Below are 13,762 nucleotides of genomic sequence, written 5' to 3'. Positions count from 1 at the left end.
GTCTACAGCGCGGTTGCTCAGGGCGCATCTGAGCCTTTGTCTGTTATTCTGCACGGAAAGGGCCCACAAGCATCGGGATACACCACGACGTGAGCAGCGTTTGGCTTACTCTTTTCCGTCGGCGTCCAGAGGCGGCCTGCAATGATCCACTTCCACTGATGGCGGCTATAGCGAGAAGGCCACTGCTGCTGCCGCCGTTCTTCGAACATTGACGTCAATGAGGAAGTGCGTGCTCCTCCAAGTGCGCCGCCTTTTCTCCTTCGACTCTTCTTCGAAGAACACTTCGATCGGCCTTTACCACGCTTACGGTGCTGCGCGGACACAGAGGCGCTCCGTTTCTGCCCTGAATGTTGCGCGTCACAATGCAAATGCTGAGAGGGTACAGGCTTTTTTTTTTTTTTTTTTTTTGCCCCCTGCTTCTTTGTTATTGGTATGCCTCGGCTCTCACGCTTAAAGCATAGACCGAGACATTTTGGCACAGCTGTAAGAAAATCCATGACTACGAACCTTGTACTTGTCAAGTCGTTGAAACATCGCGCACGAACTATGCCGTGTTGCTGGGTCACCACCCACGTCGTCGTCCGCAGGCCTCTTTAGTCTCTACGTGGTCTCTACGTAGTCGACGTCTCAGAACGAAGATGCTTCCCTTCTCCTTTGTGCAACCTCTTCCTGCACTCTAATCCGCTTTAGATGCGGATAGCGCGTACGCAGATTTCCTGCGTCTTACGGAGAGGTTTTCTTGTCGCGGTCTGATTATTTATTTTGTCATCTGCCTTACCCCCTTTTTATGCTCACCATTGTGCTAGCGTCAGGTAACGAAAAATTCTCTCAGATACTACCGAGGTCTAATATTCTCTACAAAATGAATTTGCAAACACAGCTCCCCAGGGCGTCGAATGCGTGGGTAGCGTAAATGATTTATCAATTTTCGAAGCATGTCAATGTCTCGCGAATTCAGCTACTCCGAACGGTATATTTTCGGGCGAGCAGGTGGCGCGGCGACGGCGAAGAGGGTCGTTTCAAGAATGGACCAGAGGAGATTACCTAGGGTTGTTTGGAAAACCTAGTCATGATTCGTCTATTGCTTATTGTAGTGTTTTCAGTGATTCCTTTTCATTACACGAGTCAAAGCAGAGCCCTGAATTCCACTATTACTTGCATTCAACGAAAAGAATGTGTTACAGTGATAGGGTAACATTGATGCCTGCCTCCGGACAGCAGGTAGGATAACAGAGGGAGGGTCATCAGCTAAGAGGGCATAGTGCTTTGAGTGCAGATCCAATACCATGTTATGCTAGACACGCAGCTCCTTCATAGTCACTGGAATGTTGAAAAACGAGTTGGCTTTTGAAGCATTTTTAACTGCTGTGGCGTCTCTACCCTCCGGGTTGTGTTCAGAAAAGTGAAACCAAAGCAGCTAAATGCTGACATGTAATTTGATGGACATCTTAAAGAGTTTTGTTTGCTCTGAAAAGATAAGGTCAGTCGTCCAGTGCGAACCACCTCGTTTTAAAGAGTTTATAAGCAAAAAGACGCGTTTTAACTGTGACGTGCTATTCTACTGAGGACAAGATTAAGAGTGTACATGAACTGTCTCAATTGTCACCTATTATCGGCGTTCAAAAAATGCCAGCTAGAAAGCGAGTATGTTACGCACACCGAGACTTGCGACCTTGGAAAAAGACGCGTGTCCCTTGTTTAAGGCATCGGTGACTTTTTGGAACCAGATGGGGCAGGTTTGAATTTCTGGTGCTGGCGATAGACCTCTGCCAAAGTACTTTTGCGCGCGTTAAAGCCCACCGGCAGGGCAAGCTCTCAACGTGCAGAATAACATAGCATATTCCGTATGAAAGGTTATGACAAATCTTTTTTTGCCTGCAAGAAGATCGAGTAGGATATTCATAAGTAAATAATTTTACGCCCTGCCTCATAGCCATCGCAAAATGCATGCCGTATCGACTTGAGGCCTACGCTGGTAAAGCGGTGATGACCAGGCCGGCAAGCCCGAAGAGTTGAAAACACGCTGCACTGAGATACATCAGCGAGAAGCGTGAAAGATCCACTTATAAACATAGACGTGTACTAGGTAGTTAGGGGAAGACTAGGCAAGCGCTTTGCCCACAGCTTTGTCTGCTTGTGAAAGGTCGCGTACCTGGGGTTTAACCCCCAGTGGATACGATGTTAGCATGAGCCGGTGAAATCGCCGCCGCTCAGCCGACGTCCCATGGCCGTTGAGAAGCGGCGCCAGACTTCGGAACAAGGCAGAAAATAACACGTGCCGTACGTTTGCATGGAACTAGGCAGGCGTATTTTGCACTACAGGGTTTTTAGAGAACAAATTGTACCAGCCTGCACACAATAAAAATACATCGTGTTTGCCACGCACGTAGAGGCAAAAACGTGCTCGCGCACAAGAAGTACGCGTACCGAGTGCCAATCTCCCCATTCCGGACAGTAGGTACAGGTGCGAAAAGCAGGGGATAAAGCTAGCTACCTCGCTACTTGCAGTTATGCAATCGTGCCAAATTTAATTTGCTTTGTTATGACCAATTGATACACGAAGTTGTACCCGTGAATACGAGAAAATATTGACACAGCGGATCCATTGGACTCAGAAAACCGCCATACTCAGCGGAAAAAAAAAAGAAATGTTCCAGGTTTGTCCGATGTACCTTTAAACACGGCCTCAAAACACAGTGGTCCGGTCCATTCGACGTGGCCGGAAAGAAAGGCACCGGGTCCATTCGACATAGGTATAGCCACAATTATCATTTAAGAAAGTGAAATACATTGCTGTATGTTTTCACAGTTATTTTATTTGCAAACAAGGATTGGCAACTTTGAAACTTCAGCGGTCCTAAAAACAATTTGCGACAACTCTCTGCGCGCCTGCTTTCTGCATTGCAGCTGCTAACTTATCTCGTCACGCAGGGTTCCATCCCTTTAGTTACTCTTGTGCCCACCCTCGCCCTAACAGTATATATGAGATCATAATCTATGAAAGGATGCCTTGGCAGAAATTCCTGCTCAGGGTTCTCCATTAGCATGCAGGATGATAGCCCCATGAGACAAGGCGAATGCATCACTAATTATAAAGGATATTACGCGAGGATGGCTTCGAGCACACGGCTAAAGACACTTGAGTAGCGTGTTTTTGGTCAGCCCCTCGAGAATGAATCATTTAACTTGAATAACTTATAATCATTTCAAGTTGAATCTTTTGAAACGAGAAGGAAGGCTGACCTCCTGAAGGCTGTGTGTAAAAACTTCCCCAAAGCGTACAAAAGTCACGCTGTATGACAGATATCACGTTCAAACGCTTAGAACTTGCAGAAGTTGCATATCATCCTTGAATCCTCCGGGAAGTTTCACCTGAAAGATAAGGGAAGTTATGGTAAATGAATTTCCATGACTTTCGCCACACTGGCCACTACCGTACTTTCGTATCTTTGCAGATGTAATAAACATTAGACGTCTCAAAGGACTGTGTTATATTCGCAATAGCTAAGCCTTATCACTTGTGTTTTCATGCGTGTAGTGGCGAGCTGCCCTATTAGCCCGAGTGATCAACTACCAGAGCGAAAGAGGCGTTTCATGCAATCACGAAAATGGCTACAGAGAGGATGCCAGGCTATCCCATTTCTCGGTCTTGTGGAAGGTTCAGCAGAAGTCGTGTGCAGCAAAGAATGTTTTTCTATGTTTTTCCCTTTATTCCGCAGCACAGGTTGCCAGTATCTTGCGCTACTCTTTCTTACTCGCCAGTTCTGTAGGTTGGATCGCAGTTACCTACAGAACTGGAGCGCTGCCGAACATGAATTAGAACCGCGCAGATGCGATAGCCTTTCCTGAAACCAGGTAGTGCGATGAGATTTAGCCTCCTTTTGCTCTGAAGCAAGCCGCCTGCGCTCTCTAGACAAGCATGATCGACTCCGTACGTTGCTGACTGACTGTAGTCTAGCTATTTCGGTGATCGCTTGGTATTTTTAAGCAAATGAACTTTATCACTGAAGAGCCTTTAGGTAAATTTCGGCAACAAACATTATCCATTAGTTGAATGCATTCCAAATGGATACAGTTAGCTACTCTTGCTTTCCGCAAAAAGGTATAAAATTGTTTAAACATTTTTGTTTATAAAATCCATTCTTTCAGATGCATGCCAAGTAATTAATTATGGCTGCACGACTTAAAAATAAATCTTCAGAAACCTACCGCATAAAGCTTGAAATACACTCGTGGTATCAATATTTCTTTTCATTTAGGGAATTAAGGCCTTCAGCATGTCGTCAGGAGATGGCGTAATTTGTTTTTGGACATTGAGGTGGTTTTCCGCAAGTCCTAGTTTGACCTTAGTGGTCCGGACGCCTTTTGTGGCCGTCGACTACAACAGGAAAAAAGCAATACATCTCCGGATTAAGATTATTGTAGGACTTGCCTGCCGATTCGCTGACTAGAGTTTTGGGCTGGCTTTTCCGACACCTGTTCCAGCACAGGTTGATCGTCCAGGTGACCGCAAAAACACCGCTGATGGCTGCGAACACCAAGTACAACAGGTCGTACGAGCCGACGACGTCGCGAGCGTAGCCTGTAAGCAGGGCGAGAAGCACAATTTTAAAATGCTCTTCAGTGTGCTAAGACTTAATTCAGCGCGATAAGACAGCAGAAATATAAAAATGTACAAGACAAATAAATGATAAGCTGCCGACAACAGGGCGAATTTGATTTTGATTGATGTTGTCTTGCGATGTTTTGTAAAATAAGATAAGCGAATGAAAATTAGGGCAACTTGAAACGGCATGGGCATTAGGCAGAGTTAAAAGACGGGCACACGGTTTTTGTGGCCATATATAGTCGCATGTGGTTTCAGCAGAATGCGTTTGTGAGACCGGACTTGAACGACAACAACCTGACCTGTGCTTGAGAGAAGGACGACTTTCTCACCAATGAGCGGCGGCCGGGCGAGGCAGAGCAAGCCACTGACAAAGTTCATGACGCCAAGACTAAGTGGCAGCGACTGGTGGTCGAACAGCTCCGCCACCATGATGGTCCCGACGAATATTCTGCCACCGGCCGTGAGACCCGTGAAGAAGCAACTTGCCAGCAGAATCCAGTACTTTTTCGCGAACACCATTAGAACTATGGTAACTGCATGGATGGCGAAGCTCCACAGCATCAAGGCTTCACCACTCAGCAACTGCGCCAAGGAGAAGCGTCACTGGAGGATGCGACAAGCACCAGTGGTACAGCTTCTATTAATAGCATGCATCCCAAATTGGTCTGTTTCTTGGGTATACTTGTGTGTCTCGTTATAAATCGTCAGAGCTCTAAATTTCTTGGATGAGAAAGAATACCTCGTCCTGAGTTGTCTACTTCCCCAGATGTTACAAGATCCTCCCCTGTCTCTGCACTATTGAAAAAAAAAGAAAAGCTTTATATCAATTCCGGGCGGGCTATAGAGAAATGAACACGCTTCTCGAGCTATAAAAAGCAACTCAGAAATAGGTAATAACTACTAACAGGAATTTCTGCTCCTATTGAGTTTACAGTTCTTAATAATAATTGGTTCACAGAAAGGGAAAGGCGCAGTATCTGTCTCACTTGTTTTCTGTGGACACCGCAACCGCGCCGTAAGGGAAGGGAAGAAGGTGGGAGTGAAAGTGGAAAGAGAGAAAGAGGAGCCGTAGTGGAGGGCTACGGAGTAATTTCGACCACCTGGGGATCGTTAACGAGCGCTGACATCGCACAGCACACGCCTCTTCGTTTCGCCTCCATCGAAACGCAGCCGCCGAGGTCGGGTTCGAACCCGGGTACTCCGGCACAGTAGTCGGGCGTCTTACCACTGCACCACCCCGGCGGGGCTACACACCTGAACCACCACGCGGTAAGGGAATGGAGGAAGGTGGGAGTGAAAGTGGAAAGAGAAAAAGAGGAGCCGTAGTGGAGGGCTATGGAGTAATTTCGACCACCTGGAGATCTTTAACGTGCGATCCCCAGGTGGTCGAAATTATTCCGCAGCCCTACACTACGGCTCTTCTTTCTCTCTTCCCACTTTAACTCTCACGTCTGAGAAATCAGCGCGTACCAAGCTATGCGTGTTCCCGCGAAAGAGCTACGAGCGAAAGTGTGCGTTAGGTATAATAATTACAGCTCGAAGAAATCAGCCTCGTTGCGCAAACACGCATTAGCTACTGCAGGCCTGCTGCGCTCACAATAAGTTATAAGCGCGGCTTCGCACCTCCATGCCTCACCTTGGAGTCCAGTACGAAGCCGATGCCTACACGCGCCAGCAGGTCGCCGACTGCGCCCAAAGCGACCAATGCAACGGCCTGGTAGCCCAACATCCCGATATCTGCTGCGAAGTCCACGATGGTCAGGCTTAAGGAGGACAGCACGAAGATCGAGACTGCCCGTGAAATTGCCACGTGCAGGAATGTCGGGGATGCCAGAAAACGTAGGTTGTCAGCTAAAGTGCTCCATGCCAGCTTCTGCTGCCTGCCAAGCAGTGGTTGCGCCTCGTGCGAGTGCTCCGGGTCTGCGGGATACCTAACGGCACACAGACGGTTGGTTGAACTCTAAGGGAGGTATGCAAGGTGCACTAGATTTTCAAATAGCAGGGTGTTAAGACACTCTGAAGACCTTCAAATAAGAGCTTAAGTACTCAATTACACATTCTCTGCAGGCGAATAAAAATTCGTACTGTTTCGGGGAACGAACCAGTCACCTCCATGCCTACACCACAAGGTCCCGCAGGCCATCCGTATGCGTTAACTGCTAGAACGACCAACAGATGGCAGGGTGGGTACAATTCTTAATTGGGAGAAAGTCATGCAACATATTTTTGTAGTAGTCGTATACAGCGGCGCTTAGGTGGGTGTTACTAAACAGTTGTGCACCTTTTTGCTTCTGAGTCATTTTCCTGATTCCCGGAGGATGGTGCAGGAAAATGTTGCAGTTTGCTTTTAGTCTCCCTTCTCCCCATTCTACTGGTAACAGGAAGGCTTCTGCGTAATCTCGTTGCTTCTTATTTTTGTTAGGAATATTCAGGTGCGATCCTTGAAATAATGCAAACTTGTCACATTTTTGTTCTCGCTTTTTGCCCTTTCTTTGCAGAATCAAGCAAAGCCAAAATGCGTCTTTTTGGACAGCAGGATTTTTCGAATGTCGCCAGTTAGAGTGCAGGAATTTATATCTGGAAAGCCAGCTCGCGCAGCCCGGTCTACTTGATGTTCCCTGTCTATAGGTTTCAAAAAAAGCTACAAATGGAATCAATTTTCAACATGTTTCTATATATAGAAAAAGTAAGTAAAGTGAATAGTCGTTAATTTAGGTCTAGCTGAGAGATAAAATAGTGCTCAAAACCTAGCTAAAAGCACTACTGTAATATCCAGAGGCATCGCTCATCCCCGATTCAACGCACGGATTGCCCCCCCCCCCCCCCCCTCCTTCTCGCCTTAGGAAAAAATTCAAGGATGACACTTAGCGCTTCGTTTAAGAGCTTGATGGTGAGAGCCTATCCTCCTCCTTCTCTTCTTCCTCTTCTGTCTACCTATTCTATTCTTCCTCTATCTTGCGTGTTTGTTTACTAGTTATAATTTTACCACTTTCTTTTCTTTGACTTCGTCGTCAGAACCTAATGCGACGTTCTCACCGAGGACATTATATTGACATTAGAACATATTGCTACGTCTCGCTGACACATCTCGCGAACACATCTCGCGGACACATCTTGCAGACCCGAGATATTCACCATGTAAAATATCAATTATTTCAAAGCTACCCAGTCATCTCCCTCACTAAAAAACGTAAACAGCGGGCCTGCCGATTTCTGAAACATACCCTGCCAATCCCCGCCACTGAAAATAAAAGTAGAACAAGAAGGAGAGGAAAGAGATATACTTTTGTTCCCGCATACACTCGAATTTGCGCGACTTCCCAGCTCAAAAGATGGTCGCGCAGAAGAACGCTTGTGATGTAAATATCTTGTTTGCGAGCGCAAAGAAGTTTGTTTGCGTCCGATACGGAAAAAGAGATCTCTAACTCTAGGAGACTGCAGCCATGAAATTAGGAGACGCCTGCTTCTGGGAAAGAGAGCAATGGTTAGCCTTGACCGCCTAGTAAAGAGCAGAGACATTAGTCTGCCAACCAAGATCCGTATAACTCGTGCTATGGTCTTCCCAGTTGTGATGTATGGATGCGAAAGTTGGACTGTGAAAAAGCCCCGCCGGGGTGGTGCAGTGGTAAGACGCCCGACTACTGTGCCGGAGTTCCCGGGTTCGAACCCGACCGCGGCGGCTGCGTTTCGATGGAGGCGAAACGAAGAGGCGTCGTGTGCTGTGCGATGTCAGCGCACGTTAAAGATCCCCAGGTGGTCGAAATTACTCCGTAGCCCTCCACTACGGCTCCTCTTTCTCTCTTTCCACTTTCATTCCCACCTTCCTCCCTTCCCCTACGGCGCGGTTCGGACGTCCACAGAGCAAGTGTGACAGTTACTGCGCCTTTCCCTTCCTGTGAACCAATTTAACAATTTATTTAACTGTGAAAAAGGCTGACCGCCGAAGAATTGACGCGTTTGAATTGTGGTGCTGACGAAGACTCTTGAGAGTTCCTTGGACTGCCAGAAGATCAAATCAGGCGATAATGTCGACCATAAACCCTGACTGCTCATTGGAGGGTCAAATTCTAAAGTTAAAGCTCAGCTACTTTGGTCATCTGATAAAAAGAGAGGAGTCGCTGGAGAAGGATTTGATGTTGGGAAAGGTTGAGGGTCACCGGAGAAGGGGTAGGCAGCGAACGCGATGGTTAGATGGCATCCTCGAGGCACTGCAGATGAAGTTATGTGATGTTAGGAAGATAGTGAGTGACCGGAAAGCGTGGCGTGACATGGTCCATAGGGTCACGAAGAGTCGAGCACGACTGAACTACTGAACTGAACTGAACTCCTTGTACTGTGATGTGCAGCGCCGGTACAGACGTTTGTCGCAATTCGATTGCCGGGCGACACTTGGCAGATCTAGTTGTAGTTGTGTACAACAGGCAGCGAGTACTTTCCAAAGGGATTTATTTAAGTGAGGTAACAACGATTAAATTTGATTACGTCTTTTATGATGCCATGCTAGATGCAATCAAACATTTGTTTTCAAGCAATTTTCTTTTTGTTCGGTTACTGAGACATCGCCGCCCCACTTTTTCGATGAATTTCAGGTCGCTGGGGGATGGGCAATGACTCAGGATATTAGAGTAGCTTCTTAGTTATTTACTCTGACGAAGCTCTTATTCTGGTGGTTACTTCGCGCATTCAAATTTCAACAAAAGACAAGTGCAGTTACTCGTTCGTATATAGTTGTCGCAGGGCAAAATGCCCTTTGCATTGTAATAAACAGCGCACTGAATCCCTCGGAAGGGTACTGGCTTTCAAGAGACAAGCTATGGACAAAGCTAGAAGAGCGAACCTCTCACCATTTCTGAGCAGACCTTTGCAATGTGTCACAGCCCGATTCCATTCTGTTTTGTCAAAGCTGGCTGTTCAGGTTCAGTGGCACCATTTTAACGTTCACTTCATTCAGTTTTTCGACAGAAATGGTTTTGAATATGTGCTACAAACGAAGTGCTCTGGAAAGTGTGAATGTGTTCGGGGCAGTCTGGATGTGCGACGATGAAAGAACTAAATTTCTTATTGAGAAACATCTAGAGCACTCCAGAGACCATCATCGGAGAAATGCGAACGCATATGCGTTGACTGCTCTTCTGTAGCTTCTGCAGTATTACGACTCAGCATTTTTGAGCATCATGACTACCAACTTCTGAGTGTCATGACACAGCACTTTTGAGAGCCATGGCTAGACACCAATTATGGTGATGACTTTGATTGACTTACACTATTCATGGACTCCATAGCCATGCACATTGGATCTCTGATTCGACTGACTCGTGACAAGTGACTATGGCTCATGACTAAACTACAATGACTCACATAACATGACTAAGCATAACATGGCATTCATAGACCACTTGTCATTGCATACACATTCATGACTACCAGTCTCATCCTAATGTGACCTCATATCGTACGTTACATTTTGTTTCCATAGTTTGCTTCCATCAAAAGCTTTCAAATTGAGCTAGTTGGTGATTCACATGATCAAACATCGTTGCGCTTTTAGAAAACTTGGAGACAGAACAGTGTTTTGTGTCCAAGTTTTTCAAAAGCGCAACTATGTTTGACCGTTTGCTTCCTGGTTTTGCTTCCCCTTGTTGCTTCCACGTTTTGCGGACACGTTTTCCCAAACACAGCCTATAAGGCTTTCGTCTTAATAAGCGTGATGGATTGGTACAGTCCGTTTCACATGCGAATCATCGGTGAAGTTTGAACCGATCGACCGCTTACCCGGGAATTGCGACGATGTCTGCGCAGCAGGATTTTGCAAACGACGTCTCCAAACTGTTCGTGAGAGAACGCTCGGAGGCAACTGGAGATGAGGCCGGCTGAATGCAGGCTTCGCCGAGGGAGGCATTGTCGCCACCAACGGGCACCCGGTTGACGAATATGCAGCCAAAGAGCATGTTCAGCTCCAAGCCGCCCAGTATTAGCAGTACCTTGGGGAATTCGAAGGCTTTCCGCAGGGCTTCTATAACGAGGGGAAACACGAAGCCTGATACGGAGGCCACCACGAAGACCAATCCCATGGCAGCGCCTCGGTAGCGGACGAAGTGGCGGGCCACCATCGTGAACGGCAACATCTCGGCGCAAGCCAATCCGAGACCTGCATGACGAACGCATAAAGCAAACAGCAGCCAGCGGTGCCGATATCCGCACCATGACTTAAACTGAAGCAACTGATTGTGGGCATACGTTTATCTGGTGCCATATTTCTGAGAAGTCAGCGTTGGAGAAGAGCAGGCAACAGCAACGGTCAATAAAAACCTAACGGTGCGAGTGCTTCAGTAAAAGTATATGGAATAATCGAAAGCTTCATTCGGTGATTTAGTTACGGTGTGCAGTTCATAGGGAATGAAAACAAAAAGAGGAAGGTTTCGGATGAGGAAAAATGTACAGAAGAGTTCAAATCTATCAATGTTTCGTCATGGTAGTATTTTCGCTGAAGGAAAATAGTGTTATTTTGCTGGGGACTGATGTTACTTTTAAAGAGATATACGAACAAGACACCCCGGTTGCATGTGATACTGCTTTATAAATTTTCACTTACTGTTGCCACTGTCGGCGGGTTTTCGGAGATTTCAGGGTGTACACAAGAAATATACTGACGTTCTCTTGCATTGCAGACTTGACAGAAGAAAATATTCCCCACCCCACCCGAAACCAACCAGAGACGAAGCAGTCACCCTCCGCAAAATTAAACCAACAGTCACGTCCATGGAATTTTACTACACAGGATATCGCCCTCTACCTGTAGAATGAATGAGTAATGGAGGCGAACCGTAAATGCATCCGTGTGCTGCACGATTGGAAAATGGTCAAAATTGTTCCGTAGCCCTCTACCATGGCATCTCGCTCTCTTCTTACACTCCCACTTTGCTCCCTTCTCTTACTGCGGGGTTCAGGTGTCAACCGAGAACTGTGACTGTTACTGCGCCTTTATTTTCACCAAAGCAATTTGCATTTTTTTTTACTCTTGACGCTCAAATAAGAAACAGCGGCATTTCTGTCTAGAATCTTCTGCGCTGGTGTCCTTGACCTCATTTTGTAGGTTTTTTTTATTTTACTTCACTTTGCACACGAATGATCGGTCCGGTCACTTACCGTAGAGGACACCATAGAGGAATATGATGAGACTGAGGCTCTGTGACAGCGCACAGAACATGACCGGTAGCGCGCAGAGCAGCGCCCCAATCACAAGTAAGACCCGGTCCGAGATCCACAAGCCCAGCACACCGTACAGGGGACCTGCAGGAGCGCCGACAAGAAAAACTCTGTAGGCTGACGAGCTGTACTCGGCGGCGTTGGGCAGTTGCCACTCTTTCCAGATCAATGCGAAAGAAGTACGTGACAGTAACTTAGCCGGGGCGCATGGTTTCGGTTTCAACATCCTGTGTGTGTATTTGTGCGTGTGTGCGCGCGTACGTCAATGTTCATTTATTGTGTTTACTGAGGAAATGTACATATGTAAATAATATGTTGTTTTTCTAAACACGTGTTTGTAAGCGTGCAGTGAGGGAGCGGAGAGAGGGAATGCTCTTTGTACAGAAGAAGTATCGAGGATCTAATTTCAGAAAATATAAAGGATATTATGGTTATTAATTGTGGTGCGCTACTAGGCTCTAAATAAATGAAGAGCCACGCTGTAAAAGCTAACACGCTACCTCTTCGATATCTACTAATGAGCTTGCTGGTTAACGTTTTTGTTTTTTCTTCATTCGTTCTCTCCTTCAGGGTCTACCGAAGAGCATTACATAACGGGAAGCAGTTTAAGGTGTTTAACATTCTCTGAGCATGCTGAGAAGAAAGGATAAAACAAAATATAACTAAGACAAAGCAACCACAAAGGAAACAAAACTTGCAGGATAAATCCAGAAACAAATATAGGAGTACTAATAGCAAACAAACAATAGAAACATACGAATCAGTGCCGTTCGTTCGGGGAGGATGACACGTCAGCTAAACTGACCTTTCAGCGTCCCACGAAATGTAAGTGAATTTAACTGCTTTTATTCGGGGGTATTTCATATATTAGGTAGAACTTTGTGCTGGGCTACTTGGTGACTCATTCTATGAAAGTAAAGGCAGCGCCCTAACAGGAAAGACCACGAGGTGAAGGGCGCCACGACAAAGAACCCTTCCATTGTATTACAATTGTATGAGGGAAAGAATGAGCAACATTTAGTGAGAAGACAACTGCTTAACACGGCCAAACCTAACCAAACACCTTTTGCAAGCTCTGCCTAGCTTAGGAAATAAAAAAAAAAGCGTTGAAACCAGAAATTTCTGGGAGAGTTGGTACGGAACCTTGTAGCTATCGCCGCAGCCGATCACCCATCTTGTTAAACTACAGCACGCTCTCGCACTGTGCATTGCGCGTAGTCGTTCTCCATCAGCTTCCATCTGTGCGAAAAAGCTTTCAGTCCTGCTACTCGGTTTAACTACTATAATACCCTGCCATTTTTTTTGCCAGCGTGCGGGCATGAATGCGTGTTAAAAACTGGCTGGGACCTAAACGGGATTACCTGTTTTGATGTGTAAAGGCTCGTCAAGAAGGCCCAAAAGAGATAAAAGGTTGCGCGATGCGTACCTGTTTTTTGATGCGCATTACAGTGATAATACAAATAATACTATAAATTGTTATTGTAACTCAAAGAGCCTATGTTTTATTATTACTAACAATCATAGGTGTAGGTGAAGCACCCTGCGTGCTTACGAACATGAGAGCAGTGACGTGATGATGGCGACTGTCAGCGGCCACGAGGCTTGCTCCCGGTTGACGCTGAGCATGTCCATGAAGCCGACGTACATGATCGGCTCAGACCTCAGAAGCATCATGCCAAAGAAGACGTACACAGACGCGGAGGCCGCCACCAGCCAGCAAGCCCGCGAGTCAGGTGACGCCATCGTAGTGACGAAGGGTAGCTGCTAGTCTCCGCGCACGACAATGCGGTCTGCTTAATCACTGGAATGGATGATCATCTAGAAGTAGAGAACGGCAGTAAGCAGTTTTTATAAAGTGGCACGGATGACATCGATGGTTTTGCTTTTATATATATGAAAAGCAAATGTAATATGCCGCGATTGACACCACTAAACGTTCACTAACAC

At 46.4% G+C, this 13,762-nt stretch overlaps 1 protein-coding gene across 1 annotated transcript; it reads right to left on the bottom strand.

The window, feature by feature from the left end:
- Nucleotides 1-3,312: 3,312 nt before the first annotated feature.
- On the bottom strand, nucleotides 3,313-13,558 carry LOC146198577 (monocarboxylate transporter 12-like). Its single transcript, XM_084591936.1, has 7 exons — nucleotides 13,372-13,558; nucleotides 11,756-11,899; nucleotides 10,382-10,757; nucleotides 6,246-6,540; nucleotides 4,939-5,191; nucleotides 4,449-4,582; nucleotides 3,313-3,372 (listed from the first exon to the last, which is right to left on the bottom strand). The coding sequence occupies exons 1-7, from the start codon at nucleotides 13,556-13,558 to the stop codon at nucleotides 3,313-3,315; spliced, it is 1,449 nt and encodes a 482-aa protein (XP_084448062.1).
- Nucleotides 13,559-13,762: the final 204 nt, after the last annotated feature.

This window comes from Amblyomma maculatum, chromosome 2, assembly GCF_055883805.1.
Source record: "Amblyomma maculatum isolate TAMU_Amacu chromosome 2, ASM5588380v1, whole genome shotgun sequence".
Lineage (NCBI taxonomy): Eukaryota > Metazoa > Arthropoda > Arachnida > Ixodida > Ixodidae > Amblyomma > Amblyomma maculatum.
The sequence above is the reverse complement of the archived record's forward strand: the minus strand, read 5'-3'. Positions and strand labels throughout refer to the sequence as shown.